This window comes from Corvus brachyrhynchos, unplaced genomic scaffold (assembly GCF_000691975.1).
Source record: "Corvus brachyrhynchos isolate BGI_N302 unplaced genomic scaffold, ASM69197v1 scaffold1, whole genome shotgun sequence".
NCBI lineage: Eukaryota > Metazoa > Chordata > Aves > Passeriformes > Corvidae > Corvus > Corvus brachyrhynchos.
In genome coordinates, this window is record NW_008237222.1 from 8,758,980 (window position 1) to 8,781,085 (window position 22,106).

General features: G+C 44.5%; 1 protein-coding gene across 10 annotated transcripts in view; it reads left to right on the plus strand.

The window, feature by feature from the left end:
- EVL (Enah/Vasp-like) overlaps positions 1-22,106 on the plus strand; it is a 121,631-nt gene that overhangs the window by 86,906 nt on the left and 12,619 nt on the right. For 6 of the 10 annotated variants that reach the window (XM_017729074.1, XM_017729076.1, XM_017729077.1 and 3 more), the window contains exons 4-6: positions 15,938-16,001; positions 19,202-19,263; positions 20,535-21,398. In XM_017729074.1, coding sequence (XP_017584563.1) covers positions 15,938-16,001; positions 19,202-19,263; positions 20,535-21,398 — 990 coding nt within the window. Of the gene's footprint in view, positions 1-3,841; positions 3,966-15,937; positions 16,002-19,201; positions 19,264-20,534; positions 21,399-22,106 lie in introns of those variants that run through there. The other 4 variants (XM_008629748.2, XM_017729080.1, XM_017729079.1 and 1 more) reach the window with 2 other exon arrangements.

A 22,106-nucleotide genomic window follows, 5' to 3' on the forward strand; every position in this document is an offset into this window, starting at 1 on the left:
AACCAGCTGTTATGGCAGATGATCGTGCTGAATTTCAGGTCATTTGATAACTAGGGCAGGCAGCCTTGTTTTGCAGTTCAGCTTGGGTGACATGTAGATTAAGAACTTCATCAGCACGATGCAGAATTGCTCACGTTTCTCGGGTGCCCAGGTGGGCTTGTCCTGGTGGTGGAGAGGGGGTGTTCAGCCAGGTCCCATCCTTGGCAGCAAGCTCTGTCTACTGTTTGTCACTTCTGCATGCAGGAGAAGTGGGACATTGATAGTTTTTCAGCTTTATGACGAATGACATTCCTAGTGGTTCTTATTTAGGCTATCACTTAAGTCTGCTGGTAGGCTCTGCTTGGTCATCAATGGGAATTGTGGTGCCAGCTTCCAGACTTGTAAAGAAATGCTTATACCCATGTCAGGGAACAGCAAGGAAAGCTTCCCAAATCCTTTGGTGGCTTGGCAATACCTGAGAGCAAACTTATGGGGAGGGGGGAGCCCTTATGGAGCCACAGAGAGGAGCAGTCCAACCATGCTCCTTTGTCAAGCTGCTCGAAAGTAAAGTGGCAAGGCTTGCTCAGGGCCAGGGGAAGGATTAATGTAACATTCTGGGGAAAGCAGCTGGAAATATCACGGTTATTTTCTCAGCCTGGCAAGCTTTTAAGCTTTAATGGATTCCCAGAAGAGTCAAGCAGATCTTTGGTGTAAAGAAGCCTGTAAGCAATGATGTTGGATTCCTAGAATTTTAGAGTCAGAAGAGATCGTTAAAGCCATCCACTGTAACCTCTGTTCAAACCTTTGGTATTCTGGCCACAAATTCTTTACCAAGTGAAAGCATATTTTAGAAAGTCACTGTCTTGATGTAATAACTTCATGTGATAGAGAATCTACCACTTCCCCAGGTACGTTTTCCCAACTGGCTCATTACCATCACTGGTAAATAAAATACTGTGTTTGAAAGGATGCACCTTGCTCTGAAAGCATCAAGCTGCCTTGCTGATGCTGATACTCAAACCAGACTGTTCAGTCATCTCAGCACTGGGTGGAATGTGGCCAGCCTGTCCTCCACCTGGGACACAGGCACAGAGCAGGGCTAAAAGAGGATGCTGGGCAGCTGAAACACCACTGGTGTAAGAAATGTGGGAATAAAGACAGGATTGCAAGAGATTTCAAGAAATAACCTTGAAGAGATTTTTTGTTCTGAAAAAAGGCTCGGTTTAATGTAACCTAGAAGGTTGTATCTGCCCTCTCTCCCCCAAAGCTTCTCATAGCATGTGAAAAGCATCTACAATTTGAAATGGTAAAAAATTTAAGGAGAAGAAAGAGTAGGGAATTAGGTATTTTGGCAGAGAGCAGGCTGCTAAAGGTGCCTGTCATATTAGAGGTGCAGCTTAGACTTGTTTTCTGTGTTTCAAAGTGAATACACCCTCTAAGGCAAGGCAACTATTTTTAACTCTCATTCTCGGAAGTGCTTTTTCTCTATGCTGGGAGAAAGGATACGTGCTCTGTGTCACAGTTGTCTCACAACCACTTACCTCGCCAGCCTCCTTTCAATAATGAGATCAATAATAGGACAGAAAGCTGGTCACCCAAGCTCAGTGATGAATAAACCTCCACACCTCATTCTGGGGGATGAACAGGGAGGGGGAAACCCTGTTTGATTTATCAGGAGAGGTCCCATTGTGGAAGGTCGGGCAGAGCCAAACAGGCATCTGTTACTCACTGCAAGGAGCATTTGCTCCCCGTGCCCCCTGCAAGGCTCCCCCTGGCACACCCAACGTGAGTCACCAGCGGTGAGCAGAGTGCTGAGCCAATGCAGCATGGTACTGGGTTTTCCAAACCCTCCCTGGATCTATGGGTAATTTGGCAGAGGCTTATTCTCTTAGGATTGGACTCATCCCAGCTGTATTTATAGGACTGAGTCTCACCCAGGCTTCTCCTGTAATCAGCAGAGAGACGCATGGCTGGGGAGGATTCATCCCTCTTTTAGATTGGCACCAATAACTGAGGAGGGTGGGGATGCAACTAGAAGTTTGCAAAGCTGAAGGGCTTTGAATTGTGCTTGCTAGCCTCTGTACAGGAGTTTGGGGCTTTTTCCTGGGTCTCAGGCTTTCTGCATCTTAGGAGAAGTTCATCATGGTTTCCCAGAAGTGCCTGTTCATACTCTCAGGGAAGAGAATGCATTTTCAAGTGGATCATAATTAATTTGCAAGTTTAAATTAAGTCGAGCCCTCTGAGAAGTATCAAATGCATGCCTGCACTTCCTTTATACCAAATAATGCTAATAGCAGTGTAGCAGACTTCAAATTTCCCCATCAGTTAAATTGATTGAAACTTTTTTGTAGAAGGCAATTTAGAAAGCAGTATGCAGTAATATAGGTATGTTACTAGTGACTATTTAATTGTTATCATACTACAGGCTACTGACAGACAGCAGCTTAAATACTTGTAAGTGGGGCAACTGTCATGAGAAATGACTGATTTACCAGCCTTCATCTTTCCTTTGCAGATATTTTGCTCTTAGCAGTGCCCTGCAAAGAAAAGATATGGGAAGTGTAAGCATGTCTTTTAAATACTGTTTAATTTAGTACCACAAACACTGGCATGGTTTAATCAGAGCATATTACTGGAGAATGGCATCAGTACAAGATGCTCCAATGCAGATCATTTTCTGGTAACTGTAATTTTTACTTGAGTTGACAGGGTTTTTCTGGGCTTGGTCTGTGAGACTTGCATTTGCCTGAATGCTTCTTGCTCTCTATTTCTTGGCAGAAACTTTCAGTCTTGCGTCCCATTAAAAATGGTTTGTAACTGGAAATACGTGTTAGGGGCTAGTTCTAAATAGATGCTGTGCCAGCTGGGTCTTCTCACTCGCATGGGTGGGTCTTGATTCAGGCACCTAAATCCGGGCTGTCCATGCAAGAACTGAAGGTTACAGCCTGTATTTCTCGGCTGGTCTTGCTCACTTGTGCCTGTACTTCAGGGTACTGAAATTCAGGAGAGGATCCATTAACTTAAGAGTCCTGGCTTGGCATGGACTCAGCCAAGCCTCCATGCAGGGAGCAGCTCCAGAGAGACAAAATGTGGAGGTGAGCAGGCTGCTTTCTCCCAGGTCTTAAATCTGCTCTGTACAGTCTTACTCAAGCCTAATTGCTAAGGTAAGTGAGTGCATTGTCTGTCGAATAGCAGCCATCCCGAAAGCATAGTGTACTACTGGGAAACACTTCAGCTCTCCTTGGGACAGTACCCAGGAGTCCTTTGGAACTGATGGTGGAAATGGAGGTTGAGAGCAGAAAAAGGCAATATAAAAATTTAAGGCTTGTTCAGTATAATCAGCTTCTACAGGTATAACAAAACATCTGACACTGACCCTTAATACCAGAAATGAGTTTCCATCTTAAGAACTGCAAAGATCTGGTCAATGGCATGACAATGGCTTTTTTCTTATATTTTGCCTGGCTGAGGAACTTAAAAGTTCATTGTTCTCCTTCTTGAGTGCTTTCCAGAGCTTTCTAAAGTACAAACCTTCTCAGAGTGGTACTAAAATGAAACCAAGCACTCAATTCATTTCATAGTGTTATTTCAGTTTTGGCACGGCCTCTGGGTTCTTAGCTGTCTAATGTGCTGTTAAGTGCCTTCTCAAGCATGGATAATAGATATTAGGAATAAAGAAGGAAGGCAACCTTTTCAATCAGGGACAAAATGTACAGAAAGTAAAATGACATGAGTTGTATCAGCTGCATATTGGCTCCTATGCACACAGTCTCCAGATACAATCACAGTAGGTGCTCAACCAGATAATTACAGCCTTCCTGCAAAAGGCTTCATGTAGGAGTCACCTGCCTGCCTGCTACCACTTGCAGGATCAGAGCTGTCCTTTTTTTTCACTGCTGCAGACTGTGGAATTAGTGTTTTCCAACTACTGTTTAAAAAAGAAGCATTTTTCTAGCACCTCTCCTTCTAGCGGGCTGCTGCACCAGGTAAGCGCTGGGCATCAAGAGGGATTTGTCAGCCTTTTTGTCAGTAATGATTTATATTTGTCAAAATGCAATTTGCACAATTGATTTCCTGTTGCAAGGATTACAGGAGCAGTTAGTTGGGGGAGTGCTTGCCTTCCAGGCAGCTGGTATTGGTTCATGCTCAAAATGAGGTCAAGGTTTTTTTTATATACAGGAGTAAGAGGTGGTCAATTGAATTGTTACTTAAAATCTCTTCAGGTGCACAGCATCTGCAAGTGCTCCTCATTCAGGAATCATCTGTGCTACCACAGGCAAGCTGGCCTGTAACCTTTGGGAAAGGCAAGTAATGCTAATAAGAAATTACAAGATTTCTGGGGGGGTTTTATGCCCAGTACTGCACAATAGAGTATCCCTTCTAAGTGACTAGCATGCAGCTGGTGGCACATGTATCACAGCTTAGGAATCCCAGTGCAGGTGTTATGAAAGTATTTTTACAATGTTTTTGGCTGCACCAGATTGGGGTTTTTTCCCAAACTTGGATCGACACTGATAGTGTCCAGCAAGTCATAACTTTGTTTACCTGAAGTAGAAGAAAAGGTGGTGGCTTGTGTCATACTCTCTGGGGAAACTGCCTTCTGAGGGTCTTTAATTATTTTTCCTGTGGGCCATGCTGCTATTTCCACTTTCAAGGGGTCACTCTCTTGCTGGTGGGATTGTGGATACCAATCTTTATTTCCAAGTCAGAAGTGATGGTGGAGTTGCTGAGAGACCCTGTTCCCAAACCAAATGTGCTCTCCTACTCTGCCACTTAGTCACATGGTGACCCTGGCTCTGCTGCCCCACATTGTGTTTGAATGAGCTATTTAAAAATATTACATCAGTTTTAGGGAGGAGGGTGGAGTTGGGGTGGAGGCAGGAGTTATCACACCCACTCACTGGTTTTCTGGCTCCATGGCAGACTGTTGGCAGGGAGTTTGTTGTGCAGGTGGTAAGTCTGCCAAAGGATCTGCAGGAGTTGGTTAATCTCTATTAGATCGGTTTGAGAGTCTCTGAGATGCTGTTTGGCCTTCAAGGATGTTTTTTAGCTTTTTATTAGTCATGACCATATTTAACCCCACAGAAACTACAACCTCACTGTGTAAGAGGTAAGTGTGTAAGCAAATAATAAAGAAAATACGGGGTGACATAGTCTCGGCCAAATAAGTCACTGAAAGAGTTAGATGCATTCTTATGACAGAATTAAGTTGTACCTCTCTGGGTTTACAGATTCTTTCATTAGTTTGATACAGTGTTTTAAATTGCCTACATTTGTGTAATACTGTTTTCTTTTGAAAGAGCAGGTGGTTCCAATGGTGTTGCAGGATAAGCGAGCACTTTGGAGGTGATATTTTACATCAGCCAGATGCTTCCCTTCAGTCCTTCAGTGTGAGATACAGCAAGAAAGCACAGGAGAACAAAAAGGATTTGAAGTGCTCTCAAAACTGAGAATGCAATGGTTTGATACCGTGTTCTCTAGGAAAACCAGAGTCCTGAATATAAAACATGGCCTACAATTTTAATGCTATTTTTGTTCATTTAAATATATTCACAAATCTTCTTAAATCCTCAGAATGTAATTACACAAAACCATTGGCATTTATGGCTGTAAGACCCTGAATTTACACTCGGGTTTGAATTTAATACTCCTGTTTCTGGTGTGCCTCTAATGGCTTGATAAGCCAGCAAGAAGAAAACAATGAGCAAATAGAGGTAGAGTTTAGACCATCTATGTGCCATAGTGAAAAAGATAGTTTGGTATTAACAGAGTTTTTGCTGTCGCAGATATTGATTACTTAATGCTTGTTTTGCTCCATCTGATAGTGGGGAATACCTGAGAGGTATTGATATTGTAGACTTAAAATGGGTCATAAATAATTCATAGCAGCAAGCATTAGAAAACATATGATAAGCAGCTTTGCTAGCAGAATATCTACATATCAGTCATTCTGAGAATGTTGTGGGAGGCAGGTACGGAGAGTGAGCAGCTACTGAGTTGTGATGAGTAAGTATTGTCTGAGAAGGATAGGAGTGGCTTTGGTACATTGCTAATTATGAACTTGTTCCACCTGGGTTTCTCCTGGTGTAACCATAGGTAACTTATAGAAACTTACCATTTTTATTCAGCATATTCTAAAAATCAGATTTAGATAGAAGACTTAGCAGCTGAGTTCAGTGGGTCAAAACACTAATTGATCTACATCAGAGTAATGTCGCAGAAGCTATGGAGACACATTCCCTAAACCAGCTATCAGTCTGCTTGAGGAGTAGAGCATTAGGCTGTGTGAAGTCCCCAGCAGACAGAATAATGCAAAGACAAGGAGGAGGGAAGGAAATGGATCAAAGGTGATAAGGCAGAGGTGGAGAGCAAATAAATATTCTGTTTATCCTCCTCATGCAAACTCTCCATTAATTTCAACTGGATTGCCTCTAGAAGACCTGCCACACTTAAATATAGACGAGGAAAGTGATTAGCAGGCAAAGTAAAAAGAGTGAAGTGTTGGAATCAGAGGAGATCTGGGATGATGGGATGATGAAGAGTACTGAAAATTTAATAGCAGATGGGGATTTTAAGCCAGATATACATATTTCTGAAGCCATCTTGTTCACACTTACATTTTAAGACTAGTGCTCAACATTTATCACTGCACCTCCTTGACTTCAGAAGCTACTCTGCCAGTGAACTCGATCCTGCACGTTCAGTTGCAGCCATTTTGTCCCCAGGACAACTGAACATTCTGTTTATTCACACTTTGCTTTTATTGTAATTGCTTGCACGTAGGTGAACGCAGGGCAATCTGATTGGGGCAGGAGGCAGAAAATGCAACTTTTCTTACTTTCACGGTATTATGTGAAAGTCCAGACAATGAAGTCTGGCTTCAGACACCCCGAAGTGTTGTGATAGGTGAGGAAAAGGGTCCAATTAAATATTTAAGTGGCCAGGCCCACTGTGCTGCTGCAGTGGGGGATTGATTACAGCTGGTGAAACCTGGTCTGCGGGGAGTGCCGGGCATGCGGAGGGTGCCACAGGGAGTGCGCTGAGGCGGCTGCGGCCATACTATGGTCAGCAGGGAATGGATTTGGCACTGCTTCTGCCTCTGCCACTGTGACTGCATCATCCTGTGCCGAATGTCTTGTAGGTGATGGAAATCTCCCCGCTGCCTTGCACGTCCTGTCCCTTGCATGCCGTGCTCCTGTGGGAGCTCTCCTGGGAAGGGGGAAGGGATGCTCGCGCCAGGGCATTTTTGCATGGAGATGTTCTGTGCCGCCATCCTGTTGTGCTGGGAAACCACTTGCAGTTGTACTGCATTGATGGATCATTTTTCTTTAATTTGCTTTTAATTCTGTCAGGTGGGCAGTAGGAGGCTGAGATAATATTTGAGAGAAATGACCCATTAGGTTGAGGAGATGCCAGCATTAGTCAGGGCTGCTAAATCAGGAGAAGTCATTACAGCAAGAATGTGGGACGAAGGCTTCTGAATCAATGTGTTGGATTGCTTCTCTCTTCACTTGCTAGTGAATGGAATAGATAATGGTTTTAAAAAACAGATATGGACAAGGGCAGCATTTTATACCTGCTATAGTTAATGGGATGTTTTCCTATTTTTTTCTCCATAACGACCTACCTGTGACTGTCAATTCCTGTTAGCTATTCTGGAAATGAGGATTTGCAGAGATGAGTGGGTTTACTCTGGGCCTTCCTAGTTAGTGGGACTTCTGCTTCCCTTAAGCAGATAGCTTGGCTTTGGGTGTAAGTGTGAATGGGATCAGGTGCTGTATTTGAATATTTTGTTTATCTGTTTAATTTGTTAGACTGTGACTTAATTATCAAGGAATCCTACCTATTCATAATGATATCTTTACATGTGGTTTGTTGGTTTTTTGGTTTTTTTTTTTTCATAAATCCCAAAATATATCTCCATTTAGTTGTGTTTCATAGAAGAGTCCTCTTCTGTCCAGTACTCTTATCCAGGTGCAGGTACCCATCATAGTTGCCTTACAGAAATGTTGGGATTTAAATCTTGGTAAAATGGATCTTGTCTGGATCTTAACCATTAATTAGATGCAAAAAGTGTGTTTATAATATGGTGTTTTCTGTGTGCATGGTGCTTCAGTGCGTGTATGGGCCCTGCTGTTCTCCACGTGGTGGAAAAGACTACCCTGAGGGGTTTGCTGTGATAGCAGTAGTGAAACAGGAAGGAGACACTTGAAAACTCGAGAGCATTGCCTTGCAAGGTTGCATGTAGAGATGGGCCAAGAATAGGCTGTGGTGCTCTTGGTGCCTTGGGTGCTGCACCAGGGTACAGTGGGTATATATATACACTTCTGATCTAATGTGTCATAAATCCTATTGTTAGGCAAAACTAGAGATGATGTTTGACCAGCTAAGTGTGTAAATATCAGCTGATTGAACTGCTGTCCATGCCAGTGTTTGGGTGCTTTTTCCCTGTGACTTCAGAGATTTTCAGAGTTTCAATTCATCTCAAAAAAAAAGAAATTATCAAATCCCTGCTTTTTATTTGATGTAAAGAAATATAAGTGTGAAGTGGGAATGAACAGATGTATGCCCTTACTTGGGTGCAGACACACACAGTCACACTTAGCTAAAAGCAGATACTCAGTTTATATTTCACAGAATGGATGTGTGGGGCTTGAGACATCCAAGGGAAAGTGCTTTCTGAGCTCAGCAACGCTCCTACTGCAGAGCACGAGGCCAGCAGTGCAGTGTCCCTGTCTCTGTTGGGACAACACCTGTCAAACTGACACTGGAGTGAAACAATTCATGTCCTCACTAAAACCAAATTCAGGAAAAAAACTTTGCAATATAAACCATATCTTTAGATGGTGCGTATTGATTTCCACTCTCAGCTTCCTTGGAGCATCCCCTGCCTGGACTCTGGCATTAACTGAATGCCCATGCAGTGGTGGGGGGTGCCAGCTTCTCAGGATGGCACATGGTCTCAATTTTAATGAGATTCTGATGGTATTTGGTGTTTTTCTTAAAGCTCCATTACTGCCTAGAGGTACAAGATTATGAGCTAATCTTCACCTTTATTGAAATGTTTCAATCCTGGATGTTCAGGAAAATAGACTTGATGCACATTCTGAAAAACAATCAAAAAAAGGAGGGAACAGAAGTGCTCTGGGGCTTGTTTATTTGACACTAATAATTGTGGGGTTAATTTACTTTCTTTTTTTTCTTAAGCTAATCTCACGGTCCTGATTTTATAGATTGCTATTTTACTTCTGGCACTGATTGACATCTTCTCCCATCATCTATCCTGAGCGTCTTTATAAGGCCACCAGTATTGGAATTACACCCTTAGAAAGTCAATGATGCTTTTTTTTTCCCTTTGTTTTTTGTAATACAAAAAAAGTGAAATAACTCTCCCTATACTTTTCTATGCATGTAACATTTTTCTCAGAGCCAGAGACAGCTCCCCTAACAAATGCTACTGGTCATCAACTAAGTTGGATGCTTACTTATCATGAAACTGCCTGTGGAAACAAGGCTCTTCTCTAAAGGCATCAGAGTGCCTGCACCAGCTCTGCCAAGGAGGGAGGTGCTGGCAGTCCCCCCACCCGGAGCTGCCTGGCAGGTGGCTGCCTTACCTTCCTCAATTTCATCCACGCATAATTGAGCCGCTGCTGAATTAGTTCTCTTTTGCTCAGAGCTCAGCAAAGTAAACAGAATTCCCCTGGGAAGCTCCAGGTCCATCTTTTCCTGTCCTGCATGGAGGTTTCCTGCATTCATCTTGACAGAATTTCTCTTTGTTTCTCGGAGAGCCACCACTGCACAGGTCTGGTCCTGTCTGAGCACATGTGGCAGGCTCTGCAGCACTGGTGCCTGATCCAGTTGGATGTGTCGCCATCACCTTCCCTTGGGCTGCCATCCTCAAGGTCTGGTGCTCAAAGCACTTTCTCAGGAAACAGGAAACCAAGGTTCAGCCACTTCCCCTGCCCAGGCAGAACTGCAGCTTTCCTTGCTCACCTTCCCCCCACCCTGACAAGCTTGTGCTATTCTAGAGCAGTGTGTGTTTTATTCTTCTTGTCAGAGCTGAGCTGCTGAGAGGGAAATAATTTCCAGTTCTTACATGTTATGTTAATCAGTCACCAGATAAAATACAGGGAGTCCCATACCAGAACACATGGGCTCCTGTCCCTGTTGCTTGCCCTAACTATGGGGATGCATTCCCAACCACTCCAGGCTGCATTCTGGGGAACATGCTGACCCCAATAGCCCTGGAGCCACCTCATGTGAAAGGTTTCCTGTTTGCACAGTCACCTACGTGTATTCTTTAAATCTTTTTTAAAGCTGGTTGTGCTGGTTTTTATGTGAGAGGTAACCCGAATTGTGCTGCTGAGCTGAGGCCCTGTTGCTGAGATAGATGCAGCCGAGCCATGTCCTTTACATATTTACTATAACCCCTGCTGTCAGAGTGGAGTTGCTTGCTGCAGGAGCTGCTTTAGCACTGTCTCATCTGTATTGTATTCAGAAGGAAAAAGAATTAAGTTTTTCTCCACCAGCTCAACCAAGACACCAGCATGAAAAATTATCAAATGCTGTGCCAGTGCCATGATGAACAACCAACCAGGATCAAACAAGTGTCATCAAATTTTATGCAAAATAATGGAATTAACAGCTTCAGTAGTTGACCTAAAGGCACACTGGTTTCCTGTTGGTGTGCTCAGTAGCACTTCTGGTGAATCGAAGATGGTTTCTTTCTAATCATCTTTCTGGATCTTTGCATGGCCTTTCTTTTTGGTAACTCTCCTCCGCATCTCATGTCTTCCATCCTGCTCAGTGCACGTGCACAGCTGTGTGGTTGTACATGTAGGGACCCCTACAATTCCATCTGTTGATTTTTCCTAAAAAAAAAAAAAAAAAAAACCAGAAAAAAAAGACGGACTGTGCACAGCATATGCACCTGTACACACGTCCTTGCAGGAGGTCTGAACTAATGAGAGGGTAGGGCACTCCCATGTTTAATACAAGGCTTGTTTTTCCAGCTCTGTCACTGTCCTTAAATCTTATCTACATCAGAAAGTTTCAGCAGTGAATGTTAAATCAGTTTTTAGTTCAAATGAACAGACTTCATACAGACCCCCTGTGCTCACACCCTTATTTCACTTTAAGCGGGGCCTGTTTCATGTTGGATTAAAGTAATCTCGAGGTAAAAGATAAAAACAAAGCAGTTGCAATCTTGGGAATGGTGCCTTTAATAGGTTCTAAGATGGGAATTTCTAGAATTCAGCTGGGAGTTGGTACCTGATAGACACTGCTCCTTATCCAGTGTGGTATAGGGTAAACTCAGGTTATGTAAAACACTACTGGAGATGATTTTAAGAGGATGTGTTTTACTTTGCTTTGCCACAGACTTACAGCACTTCTGGTCACCAAGGAACAAAGAAGGGAGGTAGAGAAGGTTTTCTGGCACACAGTTGGAAATGCTCCTTTCCCTGCATTCTACCTGCCTCAGGTCAAACCAAATTTGGTCTGCATCAGAATAAGAATGCCTTAGGTGACCTTTTGCATAGTTTTGACTGCGTCAGTAGCAAATCTCACCTGTAGGTAAATTGCTGCAACCAAATTTTATTTGTGCAGACACGGCCTGGGTGTAATTGAGTCACTTCTGCCTCACAGCATTGGTGAAGCTTAATTAAGGCTGATAAAGTTCTTCGCAGTTCTCAGAGGAGAAGTTTGGTCAACGTCTAAATGATGTTATAGAAGGCATTTAATGTACTCTGTTAAAATGCTGCCGAGGCACCCAGCCTGTGAGTAACAATCACTGAAACTCTTTCTATTTCAAGTTAATATTTAATAGGAGTGAGGCAAACTGCCTGAAAGCAGGCTTTGTGACACTGTACCCAAACCCTCCCTTAGTGGGGTGTGCTCCCTCTCTCTGCCAGGGTGCCTTGCACGTCAAACCAAACAAGGCAGGAGCAGGACACGTGGAGTCCAAACCCCCTTCCACGGGGGTGCCGTGGCAGTGTGGCAGCACTGAAGGGCCCATGGCTCTGCCCAGCTGCAGTGAGGGACTGCAGTGAGCAGTGATCCCTCTTCTCAGTCCTTCAACTCCCCATGGAAAGTTAGGTCTACCTGACCTGCTGTGACATCCAACTCTGGCTGTACTCACTTGGACCCGAGAAGTAGTGTAGGCACCCTGCTTTATCTACGGGCCTTATCTAGGCTAATTAGATCAGTGCTTTGTCCAGGATAATTGTCTCTAGTAATGAGTTTAAGGGAGTGTCTCTAGCACAGTTAGTCACCAGCGCTGTTGCTCCCATTCTAGCGCCCACTCCTCCGGATGCTCTATGGTGGCGTGTGGCTGTGCCAGGACATCTCCAGCACGTGCAGTCCCCACTAGGAGAGAGCAGGCTGAGGTCCTCGGGGCAGAGGCAGGTGTTTAAAGTGCTGACCCAGACATTGCTCAACAGCGGCAAGAGAGCTGAACTTACAGGCAGGCTGTGAATGGGGAAGTGGTGGCGGATGGGGACACAGAGCGCTTCCCGCTCTGGCTGAAGTGGGGACAGCACCCACAGGGTTTCACACCTCACTGTGGGGCTGGCCTGCCTGGGGGCACTCGGGAGTCGGGCAGCAGCACCGCCGGGAGCAAAGAGCGCCAAGGGCACAGGGGGAAAGAGGAGGGGTTATGGCGAACAAAGCAAAATACACTGCCCGGCTGAGTCCCAGCATGGGTTTGCACGCTGGCCCAGGCTGGACCTGAACAGGGACGATTGGATTGGCATCGGTCAGAAATGCTTTCAGCAATGGATATCTTGGGGTTTTATGACAGAAAATGCCAGTTTATTTGAAAGATATTGCTGTTGGAAAGAAAAGCCTTGCAGAAACTTGTAATCTGGAATGATTTCGTCTGTTCTTGTCAGGATAAGCAAGTGTTTATGTCACATTGCCAGAATATAAATGATGACAGGTCAGACCTGATGGCTGAACCTGAGTCTCCCACAATCCAAGTATATGCTGGACTCATCGAACAATGAGGGAGAGCTGTCTATCTGACACCTCTTTTGCTCCCATAATCTGCTGAGGGTTTGTGTTTGTTTGTTTGTTTGTTTGTTTGAGGTATTGGGGGTTTGTATTTTTTTCACGAAATCATCTTGTTTTTCTCATATGCAAAGCAAAAATTTTCAGTATCATGAATTTTAAGCCCATATATATTTGTAATTCAGTTCTGACTCTGGACCCTTTCCTTAGCCCACCACTTTCACCACGCTGTCCCGTAAGCACCATGGAGGCTGTAGGAGTTGCAGAAACCCCAACCAGGGGCTGCTTCCAATGTGTATAATAAATGAGAGTGTGTTAGATTGGACCTGCTGTATTGAAGAAGCGCGAAATCCTGGTTGCTCAGCCAAACAAATGGTCCTCGTTTCGACATTTTCCTACGTGTATGCAGTCAGCGTTGCTTGCAGTTGTAGCGAAAGTAAAAAAGGGAAAAGAAACATCCCTTGGAGCTTCCCCCGCAGGAGAGAAAGGATGGCATTGTTCCTGTTAGTTCGTGCCTCCCTGGCACAGCTACACCAGAGTGGAAGCCGGAGCATGGGTTTTCTTTCAGGGACAGCTGTGTTCCAGGTTTATGGCTGGCCGCCGTTCCAGACGTGGACATCTCTGCGCAGCGGTGCAGGAGCAGCCACCGGCACATGGAAACCTCCACACCCACCACAGAGCAGTGCCCCGTGCCAGGAGTTCCCCCTTGCTGTCTGTAGGGACAGCTGGGGAAGGGCAGAGCGGCCGCTGGGGTGGGGCTGAGCAGGAGGAGAAAAAACAAACACGGAAAAACATCTGTGTGCTCCCAAAGTCTGCCTTCAGCTGAATCACAAGATGCTGATATAAAAGCGTGGTTTATTATTGCAAAGCAACGAAGCGAGGAAACACAGACATTCGCAGAGTTATCTCCTGCGTTAATTAGTTGTTAAAAATGTGGCTCACAGCAGCTGTGAGGCTGCAAACGGGTCAGTAACAAAACTGTTTCTCCTGCTTATTGTGCTGAGAAGGGCTCTTCTCTGTGAGGCTGTTCCCACGGGCTGCCAGGGTCAGAGGCAGCTCACAGGGCAACTAGAGAAGCATCTTCAAATGAGGGTGGCATCACCAAGAGCACTCTCTGTTCATGTCTGCTTCTGTCTGAGAAATACCTAAGAATGTGGAGAGGAATTAAACCTAGAAATGCAGTTGAATTTAAACCCTCTCAGCCTCACAGCTGTCTGCCGTACGTGCACAGCAGAGCACACACGTACGAAACCAAGCATGAAATTAATCCCTGCCTTCCGTGTCTGTGAGCTGGGGCTGAGCAGGCTAAGAGCTGTCCCTGGCTTCCTCACGTGTAGTTTCTGATAAGATCCTTGCTACACCCTAAACTGCTTTCATGTGAGCCGCCTGCTTTGTGGTTCCCAAATACTTGCTAAGTTTTTCCCTGAGGCTTGCTTCCCAAAGCAGTCACCTGCTCCCCCACGTTCATTGTTTCCTGTGATCCTTACAAAATGTGGCATTTCTGTGTAAACAGTTTGCCAAAGAGCTATGATAAACAACACTAAGTTGTCAGTCATGACTCATTAAAGAAGTGAACTGTCTTCACTTCCTGCCCAATCATAGGATATTTTTAATTGTCAGAGCTTTTGACTTAGTGGTTGTCACTGGCTTCATTTTTGGGAGACCCAAAATTAGAATACACAGGCCTGGTTTTCAGAAAGTGCTGTGTACCCTTCAAATGTTAGTCCTTAAACACATTTCAAAAACATGCACGATTTCCTCAGGATCAGTCAATGCTCTGGAATTTCTGACTATGATGCATTTTTGCCATCTTTCCTGTTTTCGTAGTTTCTAAATTGGTTTTCAGATAACATTCAGCCTGGCAGTAATACATAAAGAATATAGAGATAAATACGCTTAACAATTTGAGAGTGACATATTTAGGTTTGTAAGTGTTTAATTCTGATTTTCTTTTGTTGGATAACTTTTAAAGGGTGAAGTTTTACATTTGAAAATGAAAAAATAAGGAGGCATAATGATTTCCTGCACATAACTGATCTCCTAACTTTATCAGGAAAATTGCTGTTGGATTTAATAAAAGTCTTAGCTGTTTAATCCCAGTTGAACCCCACCTCTTCAAGTCAATGGAACAGTCCTCCTTGTAATAAATGCAAGACCACTTATGTTACCAACAGTTACTTTTATTTTCAGAATAATTGTTTCTTTCTGAAAATGGATGTAGTGTCAGTGTCCTTGATTAAATGTTCGAGAACAGAGGTTACATGATCAATCAAGAGAGGAGATGTGACTGAAGTGGTGACATGCACAGTCAGTTTTTGTTGGTGGATGCCAGTGAAAGCTCAGCTTGATGTGGATCCTCCAGAAGCAGAAGCAGCATCCTCCACAGCGTTGTAAAAAGAAAAGCCACCTTTGTAAAAGGCTTGTTTAATTTTGCATCTCTTTGCAACTTCCATCAGGCAGCTTTTGATGCCAGCTCGGCATCAGAGCAGCACAAGTTAGCGTGTGTGCTCCCAGACTCAGCAAGGTGCTTGAGTTTCTGTTCAAGCACAGAATAATCCCTGAAGGATGGAGCTGAACCATGCCAAAGCTAGAAGTGCATCCCAGTGTGAGGCACTGTCCTTCTACAGGACAACTTTTGCAACACTGCAGGTTTTCACCATCACTGAGGGATTAGTATGTAATCTACAGCGACTGTGGTGCCAAGTTTCTGGACAAATCAGCTTCCACATTTAGCCACTGGACTCTCCCAGTGGGACTAAAAATGTACAGGAGGCAGTGATTTGTCTAATAGGAAAAAAAAGAGCTAAAAATAATAATAAAGCAAAGAAAAGACAATAATGCTTGAGGTTTATCTGTCATGGTAAGATGGAGAAACAATCTGAGTGGCACTGTTTTTTGGAAGTCAGCCACATTTGCTTTCTTAATAGCATCCTCTTATTTTTTTCTGTAGGTCCAGCTGCCCAGCGCCAGATCCAGAATGGTCCATCTCCAGATGAGATGGAAGCACAGAGAAGGTGAGTTAATCAGCTGAGGCAGAGTTCTAGTTTGTAACTTGGATGAACATGCAGTCCTTTGTTCACCAGTAAGCACTGCTCTTTTAACTTGTATATGTTTTAACCTGGTTCTGAATGTTTTGTAATTATTGCTAATGATTCTGTAATGACTTTTAAAGGGTGAAGTGAGCCAAAGTTCATGCTCTAGGTAAACTCTTTGCTTGGTAGCTACTCAGGAGTCTTCCTGCCTCCAAAAACTATAAGGAAAGAGTAGGGCAACTAGTTTCCTGCACCTTTATGAATAACTGTGAAGGATCTGAGATTTAGTAGGGATTTACCCATAACTGTTAAATGGGTCAGCAGTGATGATATTTCACCTGAGATTTACCTGGGGATATCAGAGCTATCATAAAGGTCAGAGAGCCCCAGCTCACCCCAAGGCAGGCGGTGTCACCTCTCCCACTGCCTTCCTGAAAAACCTGATCCAGCTCTTCCTTTAACCAGAGGAAGTCACTGATTCTGCAGACCATATGTAATTCAGACCTCCAGTTTGGGTGTCTATTCTGTGCATTTAAAATGTGAGCAGCTTAACTATATTAGAATAAAAATACTTTATTTATTCTTTTTTGTTTAGAGACAGTAAAAGCCCTTTGGGTAGGTATTATTTGACTGCTACAGGGCACATGGCCATGGGAAAGCTTCTTTTGCTCCACTGGAGTGGAATAAGATATGCCAGTAGATGCAGTTAGATATTACTGCATCTGCACTAGAGGACTTTCAGCTTTAATTATGCTGATGCATTCTTTAAGCAGACTGAATTTTAAGCCTAGGGGGATTTTTTTAACATCTTATAAGCAGGCAAGGAAATTAAGTTACAGTATCTACCCTGCAAATTTGTCTGTTTAAAAGGTTTTTCAGAGACCTTTACACGAATGTTTAAAGAATATCTTTTTAAGTCAGAGTGTAATTTGTCCTCTCTTGTACTTTACTCCTTGCATACTCCTTAAGTAGCCTTGTGCCAATCCCAGGTTTTATTTAGTTTGACTGGAATAAATTTGACTTCCTAAGAGTTTAAGAACTTCTCCTTTTAGCATGTGTAGGAGGGTGCATTTGGCACATATAAACTGCTTCTGACCAAGGTCAGAAAGGACTGGTATGAACCCCAGTGACTTCAAGTGGCAGTGGCTAACCCCTGGTTTGGGTTTTTTGCACCCTGCACCTCAATCTGTTCTGCAGCAGCTCTAATGATTTGGGAGTGTCTTACCCATATTTCTTTCCTGGTCTGTCAGACTGGAATTTTCCAAGTTGGTTCTCTAGATAAACCTAGAATTTCCACCAGGTTTAATCAGGAAAATGTATGTATCAAATTGTTCGTCATCATCAAATTTTGCTGATAAATGCCAAGCTAAGGTAGGGGAGAGTATGCTCAGGGAATTCCTAGTACATGTGTTTACAGTTGAAATTTTAGCAGTGCAATTGATGCTGTTGTATTCGTAACAACCAAGAAAGAGCTAGGGTATGTATCAAAGTAAAGATTTCTATTTATTTGGTTTAAAGTGTCATAGCTTAAATGACACCAGTTGAATCAACCAACTAAGACTTTCTCAAAACTCACTCACCTTTGCACGTATGATAATTTTCTCAGAAACCTGCAATTTTCTGGAAGTTGCATGTATTGCATGTCCTGAGCATAAAACTTCTTTAGGATTGATCCCTCCGCAGCAAAATCATGTATTTTCCTGTCCCATATATTGAACTAGAATTGAAACACAGAAAATCTATTTGCAGGTTAAGATATTCTTTCTTTTCTGCATAATATAACTTTATTTTTATGGACTATCTTTTAAAAGCTTCTATTGGTATATAAATAAGATAAAATTGTTCAGTGTTGCAGACTTTGGAAAGTACAAGTAAAAATGTAACAGGGTGTCTTAAAATACTGTGCAAGGAGTCAAAATAGAAATGTTGCTTAGAGTTGAGCTTGCTTTACTGTACAGACCATGAAGTAAACTGCTGAGAAAAGAGAAAACTGCACAGTGAAGACTGAGCTAAAGATAAATGAAGCTAATTAAGGCAAATTTGACCTAGAAACTGTGGAAGAAAATGGTAATAAACTTTATTACCAAGTGCTTCAGCAGGGTAAATTCAGAGTTGTATTTTAATATTGTTGAAGTCTTTAGTCCACATCCATGCACATATCCATTGCCAAGAAGCCTGGCAAGCAGTCTAGTTTTTAGCTATCAGTTTCTTTAAGAGGAGCCAGGTGAGGGTGGGTTTGTGGCGGGGGTCAGGGACATCCGTTCCCGCAAGAGTGCTCCAGTGTGCAGGAGCAGACCTCTGCTGATGGGCCCTTGGAACTGCACATCCCTGCAGACCTGTACCAAGCCTCTCCCTGGGGGCCAGCAGGCCTGGGCAGCACGGGAGCTGGCAGCTCCTGGGGGGAAAGGTGCCAAAAGAGCAGCAGTGCAGAGCTGGGATGGGTATTTGCAGAGGAAGCTCAGTGGTGCTGGTGGTGGTGCTGGTGGCACAGGAACAGCTGTGCTGGGGCTGTCAGCCAGACTGGACAGTGCTAAAAAGGGCTTCAATGTGCACCTGGACAACAGAGGCTTTGTGCAGTCAGCACCAAAACACAGATCAAGCTTTGCTATATTTTCATTCTAACTGTAAGTGCTTTGGACTCCTGATCCGTAAAAGACTCTGGACTGTGTCATTTTGAATATTTCCTTCCCTGGATGTATTCAAAAGCTATCTGGACAGAATCCTGGGGATTGTGTCCTCCAGGGGATCCTGCTTGAGCAGGGAGGCTGGACTAGATGGCCTCCAGTGGTGCCTTATCCCTTATCCAAAGTGTGATTCTGTGATTTTATGTGAGATGCCTCTTACTCCTTCTTTGCAATGCTCATACACTTCAGGTTAAGAGCATGCATGTTTGCTGTGCTCTCCTGGGCCTTGGGCATTGCCTATTCCTTGTGCAGAGCCACTGAGGAGTTACCTTAAAAGGATCAACCAACCCCTGCAGTGTCTGGTGCATGCAGGGCTATGTCCTGGTTAAGCTTCCCAATGTGTGAACTGGAACTGGCTGCAGCCAGGAAATCAGACCCACCTCCACCTCACAGGATCAGCTCTTGCCCCAGACACACAGTGCTTCTCAGGGTATAAAGCTTTTACTCAAAATTATAAAGAATACCTAATGACCAAGGGTTTTTTCATTGCTGTTTTAGACAAGTGATGGAGCAACAGCAACAACGCCAGGAATCGCTGGAAAGAAGAACCTCTACCACAGGCATGTATCAAATCAAGCAGATACAGTCTCTCCCTGATTGTCTCCTCTTGCTGTTGTCGGGGTTTGTGGGTGATGTACAAGAGCTAGACTGCTAAAAGTGGTTATAGTTATGATTACATTTTAGAGATTAGATTTTCAGCTAGAGACTTACACGCATTCGGGCATGGTTGTGTTGTTTTGCAGGGGCTCAGGTCTGGGGCATGCAGGTGGAGCTAGGCAGGTTTTGCACTTGGCAAAACTTGTACAGCTGAGGGGCATTTTTGGTGTTCTGAGGGGGCCTCCCCGTGCTTCTTCCACACCCCTGAGGAGAGCAGGTAGTGCAGCCACCACAGGAGTGACTCCGTGTTTCCAGGGGATGTCAGCACGAAGGAGTTGATGTGCTGGACGTGCTCAGGCACTCCCCATTGCTCTGCAGCACAAAGCAAACTACAGCACAGAGGAAGATACAGCTCTAGATGTTCTTCACTGGGGATTTTGTGATCATGAAGTCTTCTGTGAGCTTAATGGAAAATATATATATATTTAATGAGCTTACAAAAATCTTCTATAGCATATTAAGTTGCACTAAGTTGAGAGAAGAGATGACAGGAATAGTTTATAGCTACAAAGTATGGCTTTGCCTCTGAAAGGCAGCAGAGCAAGCAAGCCAAGATGGCCATCTTGTGTTTGGGCTTTGGTTTGGGGCAAGTTTTTTTCAGTTAATCTGGCCACATAAGTGAAATGTTTTTCCTCAGCTGTTAAACTTCTTAGTTTTTGACTAGAAACCAGCTCAGACATAGACACATGCCTTCAGTGACAGAAAGAGTTGAACTCTTGTTTCAGCAGAGATTAGTGTGCTGTTCTGTATAGGGAACTTAGCCAAAATCCTGCTTTGGCATACACAAGGAGTGGGTCCTAGGGGGTGCTGGCTGTTCCCTCTCTGCCTATAGGGTGGCCACCTCTGTGTTCAGCATGTCACTTGCACCCGTCCCTGGTGCAAAGGTGATGCTCGTGCTCCTGACTCAGATTCACGTGGGGCTTGGAGGAGCCTCACTGGCACCAGAGCATGCAGCCCATCCCGTACTGCCAGGGTTCTGCTCTACACACCCCTCTGGATCTGCTGAGGGCTGGAAATCCCCAAGCTGGTGCCTGCACCATCTCCTCTTTGCTTTGTTTGAGTTTCTGTTTGCGTTTACTTCATGGTTCCTTTTCCTCTGTTCCACTTTGCCTTGGTTTCGTTCCTTCCTGCGTACCCACCTTATTCTTTTCATTTGTCTTTTCTGTTCTTTTAGTTTCCACCCTTCAACCAAGCATATGCTCTCCCCCCTGTCTTCCCCAGTCTCCTTCTCCCACACCTAGTAACTGCAGTGCTCCTGCCTCTGGTGTTGTGCTCCCCCCATTACCTCAAGCCAGCGCTGTCTCTTCAGCACCCATTGCCCCTGAGGTCACTAGTCAGTCCCCTTTCCTATCCCAGCAGAGAGCCAGAGAGCCCCCACAATTCGTGCACAGGCACTCGGTCTCTGAGCTGCCAGCAGCCCCAGGTTCCTCCCCTCCACCCTGCCCAAACAGCAGGACTGTCATGCCAGGCATTAGGCGAACCTCGCTGTCTCCACCACCTCTCCATCCTTCCCATTCTCCCTTTCCCTCTCACCAGCCTCTCAGGGGCTCTTCTCTTTCCTGTTCTCCTCAGTCTTCTGCTCCCTCTGCCACAAATGCACCATCTCTGCAGAAGGGTGATGTCCTGCAGCCACGTGGTCCCACCATCCTGCCTGTGATTCCTGTCCCACCTGACAGGGCCAAGGCACCCACAGATAAAGCAGGGTGGGAGACCTCAGCAAATGTACCCCTGAACGGCCATCCTGAAGAACAAATTGCTTTAGGTCCCCCTGGAACCCAGGTGAAAAGTGTGGATGGGTCCTTCTTTCCACACCTAGGAGCTGCACCCTGCTCCCCGCTGCCCACCATCGCCAGCCCCCCCAGCTCCTCTGGCCAGGCTCCCTCCCCATCCTGCCATCTGTCATCCTGTCCTGCACAGCAGTGGTGTCAGCCCATGTCACACTGTCTTCCATTGCCTCCCCCTCACGCTGCTGTGTCTGAGGTGGCTATGCCCAGGAGGATCCCTCCTTACATGACATCATCAGCCATTGCCCACTTGAGTAAGTACTGATTGTGATTGAGTTGCAAACTGTGTAAAGCCTCAGCTGTCAGCTATTCAAAAAGCCTGGCTGGCACTGCCCCTGACCGATAGAAAAAGGGCTGAGAGCCCAAAGCTACCCCTGTTGTATGTGATTTCTGACACTGGGGTGCAAAAATACCAAAATCACTCCAGACCGGGCAAAAAGTAAGAATTACAGAACCAGGACCCTGTATATGGGTTGTTGCAATGCATATTCCTACTGTATTATCCCAGACCAAGATTTTTGTCATTTGGCAGAGTCAAATTGTTTCAAAGAGCTTCATATAGAACCTATTTTCAGCTGGTCCAAACATAGTGGATGGGCTCTTCTGAAGCTGGAGGCCAGGTCTGTGGTAGGTTTCTTGTCTGTGTAGGAATATTGGTAGAGGTGGTGATTTTTACTCCTTTTGTTAAGTGGTATTTCTGTTACCAGTGAAACACAGAATATGGATTTTGTCTAAGATACGCAGAATCCCCTGTGGTTGTGCAATTTATTTAATTCAAGAAACTCTCTTCCTGGTATTCACTGCATTTATAGTTGTGGGCTTGTCACTGTAACTATTCTAGCAAACTTTTCTCATTGAAGGTAGATCAAGGGCTTGGGTCTGGCCACTTTGCATATGGTCTTGATTCCTCATGCCTATCTAAAGCCTGCGGAGTGAGAACAATTGCAAGCAATGTCTATTTG